The 22,411-nt window shown below is 48.4% G+C and overlaps 2 protein-coding genes and 1 long non-coding RNA gene across 9 annotated transcripts in view; 2 read left to right on the forward strand and 1 right to left on the reverse strand.

The window, feature by feature from the left end:
• The first annotated feature begins 8,323 nt into the window (after positions 1-8,323).
• On the forward strand, positions 8,324-15,260 carry Ssr2 (signal sequence receptor subunit 2). Its single transcript, XM_006976371.4, has 6 exons — positions 8,324-8,423; positions 8,639-8,793; positions 9,409-9,507; positions 10,285-10,393; positions 13,384-13,461; positions 14,713-15,260. The coding sequence occupies exons 1-6, from the start codon at positions 8,367-8,369 to the stop codon at positions 14,821-14,823; spliced, it is 609 nt and encodes a 202-aa protein (XP_006976433.1). The 5' UTR covers positions 8,324-8,366; the 3' UTR covers positions 14,824-15,260.
• A 1,344-nt stretch (positions 15,261-16,604) lies between these two features.
• Positions 16,605-19,633, reverse strand: LOC121830205 (uncharacterized). Its single transcript, XR_013052158.1, has 3 exons — positions 19,315-19,633; positions 17,943-18,090; positions 16,605-17,824 (listed from the first exon to the last, which is right to left on the reverse strand). It is a non-coding gene; the product is annotated as an uncharacterized LOC121830205 (long non-coding RNA).
• A 345-nt stretch (positions 19,634-19,978) lies between these two features.
• Positions 19,979-22,411, forward strand: part of Arhgef2 (Rho/Rac guanine nucleotide exchange factor 2) — a 54,278-nt gene continuing 51,845 nt past the window's right edge. For 6 of the 7 annotated variants that reach the window (XM_015995243.3, XM_015995244.3, XM_042279316.2 and 3 more), the window contains exon 1: positions 19,979-20,202. The gene's annotated coding sequence lies outside the window, so the exon portion shown is untranslated. The remainder of the gene's footprint in view (positions 20,203-22,411) is intronic. The other variant, XM_076574437.1, reaches the window with a different exon arrangement.

A 22,411-nucleotide genomic window follows, 5' to 3' on the forward strand; every position in this document is an offset into this window, starting at 1 on the left:
AAATCTTAAAAGCATCAAGGAGCAGGGAAGGCTGGCTTGAAACTCAGCACCTAAAGGCTGCCTGTTTTTGTTTTTTGTTTTTGTCAAGCAAGGAAGGTAGTTTTATTAACCTGTAGTCAACAGATCATATGGACAAAGGGTTGGGCAGATACAGAGGAGAATGTGATAAATTCCAGATGAGTGAGGCTTCAGTGGAAGAGGTAGACCTTCAGGGATTACCTGTTTTGTGCCAAATACGTGTTTATGATTCAGAAGACAGCAATCAGTCTAGAGTGTGAAGATATTGAGTCTAAACCAAAGCTGCACTCAGATGGGAGAGTCCCGTGCCTCTGCCCTGTGCCTCCAGATGATACCCTTCCCTATTTCTCAAGACCCAACCCAACTCTTCGTTGTTGTTGGAGACAGGATCTCTTACAGCACAAGCTGACCTCCAGCTAGCCATGTAGCTGAAGATAACCTTGAACTTCTACACCTCCTCCCATGTCTTAGGATTCCTGGTCTGCACTACTATATCCCTTTACCCTCGTAACTTTACTTGCTGGATCTGAACACACAAGCCTTCCACTGGATGCTCTCTCTCCAATCTCTGAATCCCGGTTATTTTACCTGTCTGACACCAAAAGATTATAATCTTAAAAACACATACTTCTATTTGTATTAAGGCTGCCTTTTTTGTTTTGTTTTGGTTTTATTTAGATTGTCTGTGTCTGTGTATACATCTTACTGGCCCTAAATGCTGCTGTCTTTGGCTTGACAGATTTCATGAATTGGGAAATCATTGCTGAGAGGCTGAGCTGTGTCCCTTGGTGGCTTTGGAGTGGAAGCTAAAAGGAATAAGGTTAGCGTTTAGGAAGTAGGAACCTTGATACATGCAGAACTTACACCAGGTGAATTGGGAGTCCACCAGCCACGTTCTGCAGAGTGGACGACCCACTCAGGGTCCCAGGACCTTTAACCTGAGCTTAGATTGAGAGGCCAGATTGTTGGCATCTGCTTGGTAAAAGTGAGCAAAGGGCTATAAAAAACCACCTGTGTCTCAGCCCTCGGAAGTGGGAAGTGTTAATGGGCTGAGTATGGTGGTGTGTGCCTGTGACCCAGCACGGGGTGGGGGGGGCGGGGAGGGGGGAGGGGCTGGGAAAAGGCTAGGATCAGGCCCTGTTTTAACAGCACACACAAAATACACTGATCCAGGTCAGAACTATGAAAATGAAATTTGGAGTAGTAGGGTAGAAAATAAAGAAAGGAGGCTGAAGAGCTGATTCCGCAGTTAAGAACATTTGCTGCTTTTCCAGAGAACCTGGGTTGGAATCCCAGCACGTGGCGCGCATACACACACACACACACACACACACACACACACACACACACACACACACACACACGGTGCTCACAACCATCTGTAGCTCCAGTTCCAGGGGATGTGGCACCAGCTCATTCTGGCCTCTGCAGGCAGCAGGTATGCACATGGTACGCCGACATGCATGCAGGCAAAACAAACATCTTTAAAAAGTTAAAAAAAAAAAAATAAAACCTGGGTGGTGGTGTCATACACTTGGGAAGCAGAGGCAGGCAAATATCTGTGAGTTCGAGGCTAGCTTGGTCTACAGAACAAGTTCCAAAGCTATACAAAAAAAAAAAAACTCTGTCTCGAAAATCCAAAAACCGAACCAAAACAAAACAATTTTACAACATAAAAGCTGGGCAGTGGTGGCGCACACCTTTAATCCCAGCTCTAGGGAGGCAGAGGAAGGTAGATCTATAAATTCAAGGCCAGCCTGGTCTATAGAACAAGTTCCAAGACAGCCAAGGATACACAGAGAAAACCTTTTATTTATTTATTTATTTATTTATTTATTTATTTATTTATTTATTTATTTATTGGAAAATAAATAATAATAATAATAAAATAGAAAAGTCATGAGTCAAGGCCAGCTTGGGTTATCTAGTAAGATCCTTTCTCAAACTAAAAATAAAGATTTTTCTTTTAGGAATGGCAAAGATGTTTTGCATGATATTAAATGAGGGAAATGTCAACAGAGCGGCACACACCTTCAATCCCAGCACTCAAGAGGCAGAGGTAGGCGGGTTCCTGCTAAGCTCATAGCCAGCCTGGTCTACATCTAAGTTCCAGGTCAGCCAGGCCTACACAGAAAGGTGTTGTCACAAAGCAACAATAATGGGTCCATAACTATACATTTACCAAAAGCTGTAAAACTATAACAAAGCAGTGAAATTTGATGCATTCAAAGTTTAAAACAAGAGGCTAAGGCATCTTAGGATGTAGATGTAATATCTAGTTATAATGACCAGTGATCGGGAGTCTCTACTTTTACACTATACTATACTCACTGATGGTGACTTGTGAAATGTAGAGTCTAAGATTCAAGGCCAAAGAAGCTGCACGTTGCACTGTGGTGGACAGAAATGCCTGCTTTGGGTGGGCGGAAGGCAGACCTGCCTGCCTTGCAAGCAAGTCTGACTACCTGAAACAGTCCCAGACCCCACAGCGGAAGAAGAGAACTGACTCCCAGACCATGTCTGCTGACCACACACATACATGAGGTAAAGCACACATACATCTGTACACACACACACACACACACACACACGCACACTCACACAAATGAGTAATAATAAATTTTAAAAAATAATTGGTTCCTATGGATGAACTGTAAATTTTGTTGTTGGTTTTGTTTTATTTCATAAGACAAGGTCTCATGTAGTCCAGGGTGGCCTCGAACTCACTGTGTAGTTGAGAGTAGTCTTGAACTCTTGATCTTCCTGCCCATACCTCTACGCCTACTAAGAGCTGAGATTATAGATCTGTACTCCTGTACTGTACCTGGCTGGCATTTTTTTTTCCCATTTCATTTGTGTGTGGGTGTTTTGTCTGTGTGCTACCTGTGTTCAGGTGTGCAGTATCCACTGAGGCCAGAAGAGGGTGTTGGATCTCCTAGGACTGCAGTTAACTGATGCTTGTGAGCCATGCTGCTGGTGTTGGGAATCAAGGACGGCTTCTCTGGAAGAGCAGCCTGTGTTCTTTACCTCTATGCCATCTCTCCAGACCCTGTGCCTGGCATTTGTTGTTATTCTGTCTTCTTCTTCATTTTTTTTTTTTTGTTTGTTTGTTTTTGTTTTTTGTTTTTTTGAGACAGGGTTTCTCTGTGTAGCTTTGTCCTGGAACTCACTGTTGACCAGGCTGGCCTTGAATTCACAGGGATCCACCTGCCTCTGCCTCCCTGAGTGCTGGGATTAAAGGTGGGTGCCACCATTGCCCAGCTAATTAAAAAAATTTTTTAAAAAATAATTTTAAAATGCTGGGTGGTGGTGGTGCATGCTTTTGATCCCAGCACTCAGGAGGCAGAGGCAGGTGGATCTCTGTGAATTTGAGGCCAGCCTGGACTGCAGAGTGAATTCCAGGACAGCCAGGGCTACACAGAGAAACCCTGTCTACAAAAACAAAAACAAAAACAAAAACAAACTGTCAATCATCAGGCTCTATAGACCATTCTCAATGTATATACAAATGGAAGGATTATACTATCATTTCCAGATTCTTGGAGGGACCTGAGGAGCCCTGGAGCCCTGGGAGTATTGGACTGAATGACCCTCGACCTTCCCTCTCTTCCTGAGGCAAGCTGCGCAGGGACTAAGGAAACCCAGCTAAGCTCTAGCAGGACAACTTGGGCTATCAGAGGACTGACTGAGTCACTTTCCAAGAGGCTCAGAGGCTCTATGAGTTGGGTAGGAGGTGCTGGAGTTCTGAGCATTGCGTGTTTCAGCCTAAGTGACTGCAAAGCAGACGGAAACCTCGGCCACCTCCTCCTTTCTCTTCTTCCTTCTCCTTTCCCTTCCTCCTTCCTCCACCTCCCTCTGCATCCTGAGAAACCTTGCAGGGCTGCAGTCCTTTTGCTTGGGAAATCCAAGAGCAAGGCTTGACGTGTGCAGAGGAGGACTAAGATAAAGAAAGGGCAAGCATACACCAACTTACCTCCTGTAGGGATAGCACAGGCACCCCACGAGTGATAGAGAGGCCTTCATTCAAAAGGTGAGACACCTGTGATCCCTGCACTCAGGAGTTCGAGTCCAGCCTGAACTACATAGCAAAATGCTTTTGGCTTTTTGTTTTCCTTTTTGAGACAGGGTTCTCTCTATGTAGCCTTGGCTGTCCTGGAACTCACTCTGTAGCCCAGGCTGGCCTCAAACTCACAGAGATCCACCTGCCTCTGCCTCCCGAGTGCTGGGATGAAAGGCGTGCCCCACCACTGCCTGGCTCTTCTCTGTCTCTCTTTTGTTTTTTTAAGACCCTACTGAGAATATTTTATTTTTAGTGGGTGCTATCCAGGACTCTGCTATGTATCTCGGGCTTGCCTGACTCATCCTGATAGCAATCCTCCTGTCTCAGCCTTTCAAGTACTAACATTACAGGTGTATGCTACCATGCCTGTTCAATTATCTCCTACAGGGACCAGCAAGATAGTTCATTGGGTAAAGGTTGTCCCAGAAGCCTGACAACCTGTGTTCCATCCCTGGAACCTACACAAAGAAAAGAATTGACTCCATGATGTTGTCTTCTGGCCTCTGTATATGTACTGTGGAACATGTACCACCCCATAATAATAAAAAATTTAAAGGGACTAGACCCAGATATGATGGCATGTTGTGGGATATTCGCACACTGTGTGAAGACATATTGCTGTGATTGGTTTAATAAAGAGCTGAACAGCCAATAGTTAGGCAGGAAGTATAGGTGGGACTTCCTGGCAACAAGAGAGGATATAGGGGATTAATCTAGGTTGCATGAGGGATGCCAGGGAGATATTGAAGAGGTCAGCTATCTGGTACAGAGTAGAGGTAACTCAGTCATGTGCTAGAACATTGATTAATAAATGCAGGTTAATTTAAGTTATAAGAGCTAGTGAGACCAACCTAAGCTAATGGCCAAAACTTTTATAAATAACAAGAAGTCTTTGCCAACAAGAAAGCATACTACAATGTCACACACCTTTAATTCCAGCATTCTGGAGGCAGAAGCAAGTGGAGCTCTGTGAATTTGAGGCTAGCCTGGTCTACATAGTGAACCAGGCTGTCCTCAAACTCACAGAGATCTGCCTGCCTCTGCCTCCCGAGTGCTGGGATTAAAGGCCTGCTCTGCTTTGATATGTAATAGGCACCCCAGTTAGCCATTTGTCCTGAGTTTCTTTGAGAACTAACATTTCCCAACAGATTAGAAACTGTCCAGTCAAGCGGTACCTCAGGCCTGCTTGTTTATCTGGAAACTAACGTGCAGGGATTGGTTCTAGTCTCCTACTGTGTGGGTTCTTGGGGTTGAACTCAGCAAGTGCCTCTACCAACTGAGCCATCTCACTGGTCCCAAGATTTTTATTTATTTTTATTGTGCGTGTGGGGGTTTTGCCTGCATATATATTTGTGTACCACATGCCTGGTGCCTCAGGAAGCAAGAAGTGGACGTCAGATCCTCTGGAACTGGAGTTACAGACAGTTATGAGCCATCATGTAGGTGCTGGGAACCAAACCTGGATCATCTAGAAGAACAGAAAGTGCTCTTAGCCACTGAGCCATCTCTGCAGCCCCAAGATTTTTAAAAATTCAATAACTTGCTCTAATCTAAGAGAGTGAGAAATCAGGAAAGAGGGGAAGTGGTCAGTGTGAGGCAGAGCGGGTAGAATGCACAGTAAGGAGTAGGGTTACCGCTCATTCAGGGAAGCCAGGGCTGGGGTTTCTCTGAAGAGGGCGTGGCTTTCCTCTTGCCTGAATCAGTGGAATCAAACACCACTCGCTGCCTCCCTGCTGCCGGGTTCTAAAACTGAGAGCGGTCGCCAGATCTAGACTTAGTTTGTTTGTTGTGGTTGCCATGAGCAACTATTTGCTCTGGCTGGCTTGGAACTTATAGAGACCACCTGCCTCTGCCTCCAGAGTGCTGTGATTCAAGGCGTGCACGTGGTGTGTGCCTGCCTATAGCCTGCCTCTGTGTATCCCACAGGGATGACCACAGTCCTTACCATGTTGCCCGGCACTAAGGTAGAGCTCAGAGGCAGAGCCAGTGCTTAGCTGTACAGCGCCCCGTGTGGACCTCAGCCGCCCTTCTCCCCAGTGCTAATGCCCTCAAGCGACTCAAGGAATAGGGGAGAGGCTGGAGAAAGGTCAGTGGAGAGCGCCAGAGAAAAGATGAAGACATTCCTCTTCTGAATTTGGAGGCAGCTGTTTTGTGGGATTTCTGGACAGTGTTCAGTGCTGAATATATATTTGGTTTTATCAGGACCAAAAGAAATTCCAATTCCCCAGACTCCAAAAGGCAGTCCCAATATCCAGAAATGAGTTTAACCTGGACTGTAGGAGGACTTCTGGCAGTTGGATAGACAGACAGATAGATAGATGGAGGGAGGGAGGGAGGGAGGGAGAGAGAGAGAGAGAAAGGAAAAAAGAAAGCAGCCAGTATTCCCCTGGACCTTGTGAAACCGGTTCCCATCTGCCAAAAGGAGTCATTTCCCTTACCTCTGGCAGAGACATATGCCCCCTGTAGTGCCTATCAGCACCTCAGCCGTGCTGGCCTCCCGGCTCCCTGAGTACAGTATCACAAACACCCATGCACATTTCAAAGCCCATGCTAGCCCTTCTTACCTCCTCCAGCTCTCGGCTTCCCGTCCCCTAGCTGCTCATAAGCTGGCTACACTCACTATTCTGTCTCTGGTTATTTCACCATGTTCGGTCTACTTCTTTCTCTGTGTTCTGGACTCTTCTGGATGCCTCTGGATATTCTCTCTCTCTTAAATTTTATTTATTTGTTTGTTTGTTTATTTATTTTATGCATCTGGGGGTTCTGACTGCACGTGTGTCTGTGCAGCGTATACATGCAGTGCCTGCAGTCCAGACCCTGAGACTGGAGTTACAGACACTTGTAGCTGCCATGTGGGTGCTGGTAATTGAACCCAGGTCCTCTGGAAGAGCAACCAGTGCTCTTAACCACTGAGCCATCTCTCCAGCCCAATTTCCTCTCTTGTATTTACAATTAAAAAATCTTACTGCTTGGCCTCACACCTACCCTCTTTAATGTAGGTTTATATTAATCTTGGAAAATACAGAAAAGTAAAAGAGAAAAAAAAAAGCCCATTCAATATTTTCAATCACTTAAAATTAACTGGGGGCTGGAGAGATGGCTCAGCGGTTATGAGCACTGGCTGCTCTTCCAGAGGTCCTGAGTTCAATTCCCAGCAACCACATGATGGCTCACAACCATCTGTAATGAGATTGGTGCTGTCTTCTGGCGTGCAGGGATATGTGCAGACAGAACACTGTATACATAATAAATAAATAATCTTGGGGCTGGAGAGATGGCTCAGAGGTTAAGAGCACTGGCTGCTCTTCCAGAGGTCCTGAGTTCAGTTCCCAGCAACCAGATGGTGGCTCACAACCATCTGTAATGAGATCTGGTGCCCTCTTCTGGCCTGCAGTCATATATGCTGTATACATAATAAATAAATAAATCTTTAAAAAAAAAAAACAAAAAAACAAAAACAAAAAAAACCTTTCCCTTGCTGGGCGGTAGTAGTACATGTCTTTAATCCCAATACTCGGGAGGCAGAGGCAGGCAGATCTGAGTTTGAGGCCAGTTGCGTCTACAGAGTGAGTTCCAGGTCAGGGCTACACAGAGAAACCGTATCACAGAAAACAAAACAAAACAAAAACCAATAAAACTTCCCCTTATTAACCACACCATGGAGCATGTTGGCGATTTCCTTACCGTACCTCACCTACCCACACCAGCCCGCATACAGTCTAGGTAGTTTGTTAGATATAAGTTTGGATCTGCAAAGAAAGAGACCATCATTCCAACAGAAGTGTCTGAACAAGGCACACTTCTGCTCTTGACCAAGAGGGTGAATAAACACAACGAGACAACAAACACCGAGTTTTATCCTAACTCGGGTGATGTCGGTCCCTTCGCTATTGGCCGATGCCCTCTTCTGACCTCCATGAAGACCAGGCTCTTCCAGAGTCTAGAGCGGTGGTTTTCAACCTTTCCAGTGCTGCCTGCGACCCTTTAATACAGTTCATCTCGTGGTGACCCCCCAACCATAAAATCATGGCTACTTCATAGCTGTAATTTTTCTACTGATATGAATCGTAATGTACATATCTGATATGCAGGATACATGATTGACATACATTCCCCCTTTGAGAGAGGGGTCGTGACCCACAGGTTGAGAACCGCCGGCCTAGGTCCCTTCTGTCGGGACGGCAGCCGCCACAAAGGGAAACGTGGGGCTCGTTCTAGAACTACAGCATCCACAAGGCACTGGGCGGGACATCAGGGTTTCCGGCCAGATCCGCTTCCGGTCTTCTGGATGCTGACGCTGTCTTCCGGTTGTCTGGGGCCCAGGGAGGCGTTTGGGGTACTCACGGTGAGTGCAGCAGTGGCAGCGGGACTGTGGGTCCCCGAGACCCAAGCCTGACCGGAGGCGCCGTGCGCACTGCCGCGGCTTGGGCCGTTCCCGGGGCCTGCGGCTGCCGACGGGGCCGTGGGGCTGCGGGGTGGCGCCGCGCAGGGGCCTGCCCGGGGGCGCGTTCCATCCTTGGGTGGATCGTTCACTTGGCCCTTTTTTATTTTCCCCCCAAGATGAGGCCGCTGGCGTTCGTGGTGTTGGCTCTGCTAGCTGTCAGTCAAGCCGAAGAAGGAGCCAGGCTTTTGGCCTCCAAATCGTTGCTGAACAGATACGCTGTGGAAGGGCGGGACCTGACCCTGCAGTACAACATCTACAATGTCGGCTCCAGGTAACGGCCCGGGCTTAGCATGCTCCTTCCTGGATCAGGCTTCCACGTGGGCACAGGGAACGTTTTGTTCGGGTTGCGGATTCTCATTTGGAGCCTTCCAGCATCGGGTGCCCTGAGTGAATGAATGAATGAATATACTAGAGGGTTTACTTTTGCCGGGGTGCTTTTTGAAAGTGAAGGCGTCCTTAGATGAACTACTAGAAACCATCTTCCAGTTTGGGGGCCTGGAAGGGTTTCAAAGTCAGGAGACAAATTCATCTTGTGAAAAAAGAGGAGATGCAGACACAGACTGCACGTCTAGGCCCCTTACCTCAGCGGATCGACTCCCAGCTTCCTCCCTTCACCCGTGAGCACTTTTATTGCTGTTTAATTTTATTTCTCTTTTCTAGCTTCATCTTATTCTCCTATCTAGAAATTAGAGCCGGGATAGCTTTGGGCATATTCACTTCTGGATGTTTGAATCTTCTGGTGTTTCCGAGCAACAGAATCCAGGCCTTGATCTGGCTTCCTCCAAGCCCAGTTACTTTGGGGGGTTCTTTTGACCAGCAGGTAGATGTCCTGGTGAGCTGCCTTAATTTTATATCCCTCACCCTTTTTGTTTCCTCTGCTTTCTAGTGCTGCGTTAGATGTGGAATTGTCCGACGATTCCTTCCCCCCAGAAGACTTCGGCATCGTCTCTGGTATGCTCAACGTCAAGTGGGACCGGATTGCTCCGTATCCTCTTTTTCTGGGTGGTCAGGGCTGGGAGGGGACATTGCTTCAAACAGTGGGTGTGTGGCGCTCTTCTTGTAACGTATCTGGATGAGATGAGGAGGAGGACAGGAGTCGGCTGTGTGAGCATGCCTCTGTTCAGGCTGTAAGCCCTGAATCCCGTTGGGAAGACACAGACATTTATAAAGGTATCGGTGACCTTTATAGTGCATAGTGAAGGTGCTTTTTTCTTTGCATTGCTAGAGAGAGACCCAGGCATTCACACACACTGGGTAAATGCTTTATACCGAGGTACTTTCAAAACGGATTCACTGGAATATTAGCATGAAGAAGCTGGGTTAGCCCCCTTTCCCATGACTGTTTGTTTGTTTGTTTGTTTGTTTTGAGGCAAGATCTCACTTTGTAGCACTGGCTGTCTTAGAACTCACTCTGTAGACCAGGCTGTCCTCGAACTCACAGAGATCTGCCTGGCTCTGCCTCCCAGCTGCTGGGATTAAAGGTGTGTGCCACCACTGCCCCACCATATGCTATGCTTTTAAAAAGTGGGTATGGTAGGCATGAAGTCACTACATGTGTTGGTAACTGTTTCGGGAATGGAATGTTGAGTTCAGAAATTGAAAGGTTGTAACCGCTTGAGTTTCATTTTGTTTTTCTGAGACAGGGTCTGTGTATGTTATCCCAGCTGTCCTGGAACTCACAGAGATCTGCCTGCCTCTGTCTTCTGAATGCTGGGATTAAATGCCTTCATCGTCATTTTTGCTTCCTTAACCCTTGGGCTAGTGCTAGCAATGTCTCCCACACGGTGGTCCTGCGTCCTCTCAAAGCTGGCTACTTCAACTTCACCTCGGCGACTATCACCTACTTGGCTCAGGAGGACGGGCCTGTTGTGGTAAGTTGTCCAAACCTTGAGCCCAGTGGGGCTCCATTTTCCTTAAAAACTCTCTGGTTGTTTTCACAATACATGAATTTATTATGTGTGTCTGTGTGTGTGTGTGTGAGAGAGCATGTGTGTAAGTTAGATGTCCATAGAGACCAAAGGGCCTCTGATCCCCTGGCCGTTGCCTCTTCTTAAAAACTCCTGCAGAAAATTTCCACAGCAGCTGCTAATAAATTCTAAGACAAGTTGACTGTAAACCTGGTATTGGTCAACTGTAAAATTCCAGAACAGTGTACCTGCACCGGGTGGGAAGCCATAGCATCTTGTGATAGTGATATTTATGTGTGCTGAAATGTGGTGATATTTTATTTGTGCTTTGATAAATAAAGCTTGCCTGGAGATCAGGAGGGGAAGGCCAGCCATTTTAAGTAAACAAAGTCAGGCAGCACACAGCCTTAATCTGATCACTTAGCAGGTAGGGTGTGGGTGTGTGTGTGCGTGTGTGTGTGTGTGTGTGTGTGTGTGTGTGTGTGTGTGTGTGTGTGTATGTGTGTGTGTGTGTGTGTGTGTGTGTGTGTGTGTATGTGTATGTGTGTGTGTGTTCAAGGCCATACTAGGGAACAGAGCCAAGTGTGGTGACACACGCCTTTAATCCCAGGACCAACCATCGAGACCTGGAGGTCTGTACAGACAGTCTGTGACAAGGAAGTGAGGTAGCTGGACTAAGAGCCAATGAGAGGGCAGAACAGCAAGGCATATAAAGGCGTGGGTAGACAGGAAGTAGTTTGCTTTTGGAAGCAGCAGAGTTTTTGAGGAAAGGTTGGCTGGTGGCTTTCCCTATTTCCCTGATCTCGCTAAGGCTTTCCCCCCATGTTAATAAGACCATTTGGAAATTTGTCTACAGCATCTCCTCCCTTCTGTCCTCTGCTTCCCTGTAGTCTGGAATGTGTCATTTGCTCTTCGTTTTATAGCTGTTGTTGCCATTTCCAGTCACCTTCCCAGGCTCCACTGTCTTCCCTCACTTAGAAGGTGATGTTACCACCCAAAGACCACGCTTTCCCACCTGCTGTTACACCCCCAGGAGCGTTTGTCTCCCCATCTGTCTGTCTTCCTTCCTTTATTTATTTTTTTTCATTTTGGTAATCAAAGTACATCTCACTACATAATCCTGACTGGCCTAGAATTCACTGTGTAGACTAGACTGGCCTTGAACTCACAGGAGAGTCATCTGCCTCTGCTTCCCAAGTACTGAGATCAAAAGCACGTGCCACCATACCTAGCTTCTAAACTTGTTTTGTTTTTCGAGACAGGTTTTCTGTGTGTAGTGCTGTCTGTCTGTCCTGGAACTCATTCTGTAGACCAGGCTGGCCTTGAACTCAGAGATCCACCTGCCTCTGTCTTACCAGTGCAGAGGTTACAGGTGTGTATGACTGCACCCAGCTTTATTTTTGATTAATTGATTGATTGGTTTTTGTTTTGTTTTTTTTTAAAACTTTTTGAGACAGATTCTCTAGTAGCCCAGGCTGACCTTCAAACTCTGAAGGAGGCTGGCCTTGAACTCCTGATCTTCCTGCCTCAGTCACCCAAGTGCTGGGATTACAAGTGTGTGAGCCACTCTGCCCAGCACTACCTGGTACTTAGTGGGTTAATAGACAAAAATCAGAGGCTCACCTGCCACCTGGGGACAAAGTTCTTTGCAGTGAGCTCCAAGCTCTCGGCCCTCTTCAAGCACAGGAATGTGGAGAAGCCCCGGCCGGCCCCAGCCCTGCTCCGGTAATGCGCACTGGGTAGGGCTTTGACATTTTCAGAACACTTCTCGCTACTTCAGCTAAGTCAGGGCAGCCCTGTGAAGAAGAAGAGTGTTTTCTCTTGAGGAATAAGTAAATGATTGCCGAGGCCTGGCAACTGCATTACACACCCTGTCTCCCAAACAGGAGTGCTCTGTATCTCGATCCCAGTGGACCAAGCTTGGTTTTAGTTGTGTAGCTAACATGTCCTGTGTAGCAGATGCTCACTGTGTGGTGAGCTCCACTGTGCCAGATTTCAGCTCTCCTGGTTCCTAATCTGCCTTTTTTCACAAAATCCTGAGGGATTATCTCTCTGGGTTTTATTTTATCTTATTATTTATTTATTTGTATATTTTCTTTCTTTTTTTCTTTCTTTTTTTTTTTTTTTTTTTTTTTTGGTGGCTGGAGAGACAGCCGCGTGGGTGCTGAGAACCAAACTCTTATATTTTTGGTTTTGAGCCTAGCCTTTAACGGCTGAGCCATCTCTCCAGCTCTTTTTTTTTTTTTTTTCTGTTTTTCGAGACAGAGTTTAGAGTTTCTCTGTGTAGCTTTGTGCCTTTCCTGGAACTCACTTGGTAGCCCAGGCTGGCCTCGAACTCACAGAGATCCACCTGCCTCTGCCTCCCGAGTGCTGGGATTAAAGGCGTGCGCCGCCGCCCAGCAAAAGCTTTTCTTTAAAAAGAAAATTTTGTAGATTTATTTATACATATGAGAGCCTTGCCTAATTGTATGTATGTGTACCGTGTACATGCCTAGCACCTAAAGAGATGAGAAGAAGGGATTGGATTCCCTGGAACTGGAGTTAGAGGTGGTTGGGAGCCACTGTGTAGATGCTGGGGACCAAACTCAGGTCATTTGCAGAAAGAGCTGGTCCTTGGCTGGGTGCTACACAGAGAAACCCTGTCTCAAGAACCAAAAACAAGTTAATGAAGAACAGCCAGTCCTCAACCACTGAGCCATCTCTCCAGCCCTCCACAGCTCCTTTGTTTGTTTGTTTCTTTCTTTCTCTATCTTTTCCCAGTACTGATGATCCACCAGGCTTCTTCCACACTGTCCAAGAGCTCTACACTTGAGCCATGACTTGTGTTCTTTAAGCATCCTTCGCCGTGCCTGTTAGTGACTGAGTCTGATGCTTAGCTCTGTTGGCCGGAACAACCTCTTCTCAGGTGAGGTAACTTTGAAGCCTGCCTTAATCCTTTGTTTCTTCCTCCCCAGATCGGCTCCACCAGTGCCCCTGGCCAGGGAGGAATCCTCGCCCAGCGGGAGTTTGACCGGAGATTCTCCCCCCATTTTGTAAGCCTTTCTAGTATTGTCTCTCATCTTGCAGTGTGAGAACCTTCTCTTGGTTCTGGAAACCCATAGTCTCCTCAGAAAATCGATTGACTTGTTATTGCCTTACCTGATTTTTTTGTTTTCATATGGGAGACAGAGACACAGTTTTAGATATATTCCTGAGGTAATCCTGCCCAGATTTTTGTCAGATGAGCTCACAAGAGCCAGTACCATAAAACTGGCCTTTCTCTCTGGTCAGCCTTGAGCGGAAGCCTGTTTCATAGTTCTGTGTCACTTGGAAGGCCTCGGTAGGTTCAGTGGGTCATAGAATGTTGGGAGAGTTGCATAAGCTTACTTTTGGTTTCATTTTTTTAGGTTCTGGCTGGCCTGGAACTCAGAGAGATCCGCCTGCCTCTGTCTCCTGAGTGCTGGGATTAAGTCATGTGCCATGTCACCCAGCTGGAGCTTGGAGAGAATTTTTTAGGACTGACTAAACACTGAATGAAGGAATTCATTTATTCATCCAGAAGCTCTAAATAAGGCACAGTCTCTCACATTAAAAGTCAGAAGAGTGTTTGCCTAGCATGCACAAGGCCCTGGGTTCTACTCCAACACCATAAAAACCAGGCCTGGTAGCACACCTGTCATCCCAGCTCCCGGGGAAATGAAAGCAGGAGTATCAGGAGTTGAAGGTCATCATTAACTTTTTAGCCAGTTTGAGGCCAGCCTGGGCTCCATGAAACACCCTGTAACGTCAGCAACGACGAAATTCCCTGGTCTCACAGACTCAGGAAGGCAGTGGAGGCAAAGTGCTGTGGTCAGGTTTTACGCAGGGTCCTGGCGGAGCTAGAGGCAGCCCTGACTGTCCCATCTGAGTCTGGAGAGGGTGTATCCAGTCAGGAGGCAAGGCAGGGCAGACTTTGAAAGCAGCTGAGATGTGGCAAAAGCCCTGGTGATCCATGGCAGGTGCTCACCAAGGGCGGAAGGCAGCAGGGAGAAGTATGAAGGGACGGTCTAGTGTCCCAGGAGGCCTGGCTGTTAGGGACAGCCCCTTCTCAAGCTCTGTCTAGGATTTGAGGGAGGTGAGGCTTTGGCTCCACACCCTGAAAAATAGACTGGTCCGAGAGAGCCTTTTTGTCTGAGGAGAGAGGCCGGAACGTCCCTGGCAAAGCCCTGCTTAGAGCTGGGCCCTGCTGCTCCCTCCTCAACACGTCATTCCCTTGTTCCCGTTCTCTCTGCATCTCCTAAGCAAGCCCCTGTTTTCCTCCACAGCTGGACTGGGCAGCCTTTGGAGTCATGACCCTGCCCTCCATCGGCATCCCCCTGCTCCTGTGGTACTCCAGCAAGAGGAAATACGACACTCCCAAACCCAAGAAGAACTGAGTGCAGCTCCTCGGCCCTCTCTCCCAAGACACTGGTGTCTTCCAGACCCCATAGGGTACCAAGTGTGTTCTCTTGGCCCTTGGTCCATGGCCCTGTGCTCCTGGATCCTACCCTGAACTCAACCAGCATGCAGAGGGCAGGCCTGGGAGTTGGTGCGAGCCTCCCTGTCCTCGCTGAAGCCAGACAAACAGGACTCCCTTCAGCCACAGCTTTGGGCTTGAGGGCCCCACCACGGTGCTGTTGGTATGTTACTGGGCAATGTGAACTCTTGGGGGTCTAGGAGGGGCCCTTTGGACTCTGTCTGACACCCCCATACCCTGGCAGCTCCTCTCAACAGGGTGGAGGATGAAGTGAAAGCTGTGGGGCCTGAACAGGCTCTGCCTGCATCAGGGGCACTTACCAAATGGATTTTCTAATAAAAACTAATGCCACACCAACATGTGTGTCCTGCTGTGAACGACGGGACTTCTGGAGCCCAGGTCTTGAAGCTCCAGGTCAGGGCAAGCCAGTAGACTTTCTTGGCCTTGGGACGTGGTCTACTCGCAGGGATTTATCTGTTTGCTTTTGAACACTGTGGTCTTTTTTTCTGTCTTCACCTCTGTCACCACACACTCCCCTAAGCCTTCCTTGCCAGCTCTCCACAGCTGGAGATGCTTTGCAGAGGCTCTTTGCCCTGAGGGGCCTGATCTGTTTACTGACCTTTCTAGAAAACAGCCTGTTTCTAGCCCACTGTCTAAGGCAACGGTTCTCAACCTGTGGGTCAGGACCCTTTCACAGGGTCACATATCAAATATCCTGCATATCAGATAGTTACATTATGATTCATAACAGTAGCAAAATTATAAAGAAGTAACAAGGGCTGGAGAGATGGCTCAGCAGTTAAGAGCACTGGCTGCTCTTCCAGAGGCCCTGAGTTCAATTCCCAGCAATCACATGGTGGCTCACAACCATCTGTAATGAGATCTGGTGCGTTCTTCTGGTGTGCAGGTATACATACAGGCAGGACATTGTATACATAATAAATAAATCTTTAAAAAAAAAAAGTAACAATAATTGTATGGGTCGCAGCATTAGGAAGATTGAGAACTGGGCTAAGTATTAATTTTTAGGGATGGAGGGGGTGCTTAGTGGTTAAGAGCACTGGTGTTCTTTTGAACCTGGGTTCTATTCCCAGCATCCACATGGTAGCTTACAACCTCTGACTCTAGTTCCGAGGGATCCAATGCCCTCTTCCAGGCTGCTGGCACAAGATGCTCAAATGGTACACTCATACACAATATTTTTAAAATTATGTTTAAAAAAACTAAATAACAGGCTGAAGAGATGGCTCAGAGGTTAAGAGCACTGACTGTTCTTCCAGAGGTCCTGAGTTCAATTCCCAGCAACCACATGGTGACTCACAACTATCTGTAATGAGATCTGGTGCCCTCTTCTGCTGGGCAGGGATACATGCAGACAAAACACTGTATATATAATAAATAAATCTTCAAAACAAAAAACCTAAATGGCACCAGGCAGTGGTGGCGCATACCTTTAATCCCAGCACTAAGGAGGTAGAGGCAAGATCTCTGAGTTCCAGGACAGCCAGGACTACACAGAGAAACCCTGTCTTGAAAAACCAAAAAAAAAAAATGGCTCAGCAGTTAAAAGCACACACTGTTCTCACAGAGGACCCTGCTTCAGAAACTAACATCTATGTCAAGTGGACTTGAACTCTAGCCACAGGGGATCCAACCCCCTTTTATGACACCTGCAGATACCCACACACATACAAATAAAAGTTATTAAAGGAAATGGCTTCTCGAGTTTGAATTTATTTTGTTTTGAGATGGGGTCTCCTTATTGCACAGCCATGACTGTCCTGGAATTCACTCTGTAGACCAGGCTGGCCTCCAACTCAGAGATCCTCCTGCCTCTGCCTCCTGAACGCTGGGATTAAAGGTGTGCGCCTCCGGGAGGAAGTGGGTTTCCTTCGTCGGGCCCTTGCGCAGCCCGTGGCAAAAGTGGCTTCGGCTGCAGCAGCTTTGCGGAGAACGGACTCTGTCCAGCCCAGGAATGCCGTGGTCTGAGAACACCCTCCCAAGCAGGAGGAAAGCCCAACAAACAGCCGCTTTGTTTCTGCTACCAAGTTTTTCCCCTTTCCATTCCACTCCTCAGCTCCCCTGCCCGACTGGCTTAACCTTTCCTTTACCCAGCTGTGGGAGCCGCTGGGTCCCTGGAAGATGAAAAGGACGTGGAGACAACGCGAAGCTCCCAATGGGGTGGTCCTCAGCCAGCTCACATCCTTCTTTCAGGCCCTGCAGCTTGGACATCCCAGCGCCAGCCAGGTCAGAGAGCAAGACTGCTCTTGTTCATCGTGTTCCGGTGGGAACCGGGGAGTGCCCAGATTGGGGCGGGGTGAACAGGTGTGGGGGTGTATCGAAGGGGGAGCCCAGTGGGCAGGGAGGCCCTTGCTGTCTAGTACTGAACTATTTCCAGAGAGGGGAGCACTGTTTTCCCGTGTGTTTTCTGCTGGAGATACAGAGTTAAGCGGCAGGAGGAGGGCTCTCCTGCCCACAACAAGACGGGCAGGTGACAAAGCTGGGTTTTCTCCTTGGTGTACACTCTTGGGTGGTCTCTTCTGGACAGCTAGGGGGCTCTCTCCTTTCCCTTGCACGGCTCGGCGGCACTGTGAGAACTGGTGGGGAAGGAGATGAGACGGGAACCCAGGAGCTCACAGATGACAAGCATGGGTCCTTTGAAAAGAGGCCAAACTGGACACTCCATCTCTCAAGGGATCAGCTGCCCCCGAGTCAGGGTGGAATTTGAAGCTCCCTGGAATAGAGGCTGCCGAGAGTATACGGACTCCTGGAGTCTGTAGACAGACTGGGTGCACAGTCGGCTTCCGGACCGCCCTTGTCAGCTCAGGCAATCTGTTAGGAGGATGCGTGCCAGCGGATTTCCTTATACAAAACCCAAAACCCTCAAGGGTGTGAGCGCTGATCTCAGGTTGTAGGCAGATCTGTGCGAGGAGAAGGGAGATAAGCGAGCACCTCATCACCCTGAAGACTGAATGCCCAAACTGAGGCTCCATCCTAAAAGGATAGATAGTCACCCTGAAAGTGCCAGGTCCCCTCTACCTTGTGCAGAGCAGCCATCTAGTCCTCCCGTGGCACCCAGGCAGCTCCTCAGCCCCACTCAGCTCCGGGCCAGAGGCGGTCAGTTGCCTCCATTTCCGCTCCCCTCACATCTTGGCCGTCAGATCCGGAGAAAGTAGGAGAGTCAACCCTGCAGAGAGAACAGGGCAATTTAGTGGAGGCACAGGAAGTTGTCTCCCTTGAACTCACAGCTGGGGCTTGAGGACCAGCGCTGACCACACAGAGTCGGGGCAACTGGGTGCCAGGATGGCCACCAGTGTTGACCTCAGTAGTCCCCATCTTGGAGCCCGCATCTGGACCATCACAGATGATTTAACAGGGATTTCCGTGGAATCCTCCCCACCAAGGTGGCAACAGACGTTTCTCCTGTGTTTTCACGAAGAAGCAATCACCCACCATCCCCTTCTCGTATTTGGCTGGGGCATGTAGGAAAGGGTCCATAGTTCCTTCTGGCAGCAGCTGTCTTTCCTCTCACACCACAGCAAAGGATGGCTGACCATTGAATGAAAAAACAAAACAAAAACAAACAAGAAATAGAAAGGATGACTGGTTCTCCTGCTCCCGGGTGTGGTGGAGAAGAAAGTTTATTACAGTTATGTGGGAGAGCAGAGCCAGAGGCCGGGACCTCTGGGAGAGTGTCCAGACTGAGCTGGGCCATGTGGGGAGAGGGAGGAGAGGAAGGGAGAGGGGAGAGATGGGAACCAGGTGCAGCATCCAAAAGATCCAAAATACAGAGAGCAGGTGACCAAGATGGTTGGATTATACAGGGAAGAGCAGCCCAAAGCCCTGAGCTAGAGCCTTTAGGGTAGGGGATGGGGTCTGCTAACCAGGAGGGCCCTGTACCAGGTGGGGGCTGAGGGATGCAGGGAGAACCTGGCAGCCAGGTCCACTTTGATCTGTCAAAGAGGCATCTCAGCCATTTGTCCCAGGCTTAAAACCTAACAACCATAAGACAGCTAATATAATTATTTTATTTGACCGGTCACAAAGAACAAAGTGAATGAGCTTACCCAAAGATCACCAGCAGATGGCAGTTAGCATGTTTATTTTTACTTGTTTTTTGAGACACAGTTTCAAAACTTGTCTCTGTATAGCCTGAACTCACTACATAGCCCAGGCTGGCCTGGCCCCCAGGGTGGTGTGGGCCATCACACTGGCCCACAGCGTGTTTCCTGAGTGACTGCTACCAGTCCACGTTGCCCATTTACTGCCCTACTTTACAAAGGAGGGATAAAGCATTTAATACGTAATTTGTCCAAGGTCCTGTAAATAACGAGTTGTCAGAGGCAGTAAATCTTCCAACAAACCCTATCCAGTAGCCACAGGATCCTTAGAGAAGCATGCTCCCAGTTACCTCCGGAAGTCCAATGTGTGCTGAGCTGCCCTCTGCCCTGGAGCGAGAAAGTGAGGGTGAGTCCACCACACCCCCTCAGTTACCAAGGAAAGGGTGGAGGAGTTGGTCAAATATCCTGTCGCCTGGTACCCAAAACAAGCCATGCCATGTGTGTGTATGCTGAGTGGCTGGTCACCCTGTTCCTGTCAGGGCGAGGGCCCTCCTCACCTGTGATCTCTCCTCCCAGTACTCTTATCACATATAAATACAGTCCTCCCTCCTCCCTCCGCTACTGTAACCTGCCTCTTAAAGGGACCAAAGAGCAGTTTTTAAGCCAACTCTGAGAGAGCCCAGAGAACCCTACTGACCTCAGGGAAGACCTTGCTGTTAAGTAGCTGCGACTCTTGCCCTGGGATGATGTTCCCTTTTCCTTCCTCAGCTTCTCCCTGTCCCCTGCTAGAGGGAAGAGAAAAGTTCCCTAGTTATCTGGGTCCCACATCCACCCGCCTCAGGGTGACCCTATCCTGGGTTCCCACACCCGTTTCCACAGGAGCCTGAGGCCTGTGGCTACCCTTTGTTCAGGGAATGCAGAGGGCAGGGCACTGGCATCGAAAGGGTTAAAGGCCTGGCCACAGAACTGTCTAGGTGTTTGAAGTAGGGTGGGGAAGGGAAGGGCTGGAGCAGTTGAAGAGGCTGCTGGTCAGGACTGGAGTGAGTGCCCCCTGGCCCCCTATGCAAACTTCTGGACCATGAACAGTTCCTGTAGAGGGACCAAGGGAGAGGCGGACCTACCGAGGTGCTGGGAGAGACCCTTAGGGGGGCTGCCTGGAGCAGGACGGGTGCCCATACTGAAGTCACCAGCTGAGGGCCAGAACAGGTTTCCCATCTTCGGCACCTCTCCCAGGTCTGGTGAGTCTCTTCCTCCCTTTCCTGGGTCCTTACTAGAGAAATGTTCATTCTTCAGGGAGCAGAGGTGTGCGGGAACTCCTCAGCACCCCGGAGGTGGGGAAAGAACGTACAGTTCTCTCCAACATCTCACTCTCACGTTCCCTTCCCATTTGTGATTGGGGGCAGTGTGAGTGTGTGTGTGTGTGTGTGTGTGTGTGTGTGTGTGTGTGTGTGTGTGTGTATGCATGCAAGTATGCAAATAGGAAGACAAGGAATCACAATAATGGCCAATGGCTAATTAACACAACTTGTGTAGGAAATGTTTCTAAATCCTTTCTATGCTTTCTTATTCAATCATTAGAATCTTGTAGGGCTAACCTACTCAGTTCCTCTATTAAATACGAGGTCTAAAGGACTTAAATAACTCATCTGTGTCGATTAAGATGTAAGGTGTAGGACTAGGTTTCAAATTCAAGTTTATTTGACATCCAACTTCATTGTGTTATCATCACGAGAAAAAACAAAACAAAATCCCACTGTCATTTTTATCTTTATGGTGGCGGGACTGGAACCCAGCACCTCTGCAAGCTGAGCTACAGCCCACCTGGGGACTGTCACTTTTACTTTTCTCTTTCCTTTCCTTTCTATTTTTGTTCGTTTGTTTTTTGAAACAGGGTCTCACTATGTAGCTCTAGCTGTCCTAAAACTCACTATGTAGATCTGGCAGACCTCGAACCCACAGAGACTCACTTGCCTCTTCCTCTGGAGTGCTGGGATTAAAGGTGTGCACCACCATACCAAGGCTCCACTGTGTTTCTAGCAACGTGGACACCAAGGATGGCCGCAGGATCTGGGAACCTGGAGGCTCAAATGCCCCACCCAGCACCTCTTGTGTCTGGAAGTATTTTTTTTTAATCCTAGAAGAGTTAGTATGAAATGTCACATGTTACCCAAAACCTTTAAAAGATTTTGGTGTAATAAGACATGCCATTTCTCCTTAATTTTGAAGGGGTAGGAGGGGCAACCAACACACATCTTGTTTGAAAAAATACCATAATCAAATCTAATTCCTTATAAGATGATCAAGACTGTGAATTTAAATGAATGTGTAGAGTTAAGAAGCTTTATGATTTGCACCTTTATGATTCAGTGAAGTCAGTTGGAAGGGAGTAAAAGGTGGGGGGACCCCGGCCGGGGATGTAGCTGTGTGGTAAAGCTCCTGCACAGCATGAAGAAGGCCCTGTGCTGAGCCCAGGGGCCACAAAACAGACACAGGACCACTCACTGGTTCCTGAAGCCAGGCTCTTCCAGAGTAGAGCAGTGGTTCTCAGCCTTCCTAATGCTGCGCCCCTTCATGGTGTGCTGACCCCCAACCATAAAATTATTTCATTGCTACTTCTTAACTGTAATTTTGCTACTGTTATGAATCATAATGTAAATATCTGATATATAGGACATGTCACCCTAGGGGTCGAGACCTTTCCTATTGTCCTATCAGGAATTACCAGCTCTGCCAACTACTTTTAGTGTTTCCTGGGATCTTCCGGGTTAATTCCCTGGGCCACTGTGGCCAAAGTCTGCTCAAGTCTCTGAACCTCAGACTTCTTGCCCCACCCTCCTGGCACAGACGCCGCCGCAGTGCCTGCCGGAAATAGCAGGAGAGTTGCCGGTACCGGTACCGTGGAGGTCTTTGCTCTCTACTCCTGCACCCTGCTGACTGACTGGGGCCTGGGGCTCCTGCACAGAAACAGACAGTTACAAGCCCAGGAGGGGGGTGGAGTGGGGAGGAAGACAGGATCCCTAAATTCAGTTTGCAAACCAAACAAAGCTGACGATCACCTGGGGAAACAGCAACATTCCGGACTGATGTGTGAGCGCTGAGTATCCCGGAGCAGAGGGTGGGGTGGTGTTCGAGATGTCTGCTCGGCGACTTGGAGGAGTGTGTGGTTAGATTAGGTCTGGGGATGCTTGACTACCTTCCCAGCTTGGAACTTCTGGAATTTACTAACAGTAAAGTCAATAACCCTGCACTGTGGGCCCTGGCTTCGGGTGGGTGACTGTTCGTCGTCACCCCAGAAGCTTATCTAAGTGGATGGATTTTAGCCACACAGCTTCTGCCCGCCTTCACATTGATAGACTACTGGTCCTTCTGGGTCCTTTTCTCCGTGCTGTGTATGTAAGCACACTTAGTTGTGTTAGTCTACAGTGCTGGTTGCTGGATGAATGGATC

The sequence above is a fragment of the Peromyscus maniculatus genome, chromosome 6 (assembly GCF_049852395.1).
Source record: "Peromyscus maniculatus bairdii isolate BWxNUB_F1_BW_parent chromosome 6, HU_Pman_BW_mat_3.1, whole genome shotgun sequence".
Classification (NCBI taxonomy): Eukaryota; Metazoa; Chordata; class Mammalia; order Rodentia; family Cricetidae; genus Peromyscus; species Peromyscus maniculatus.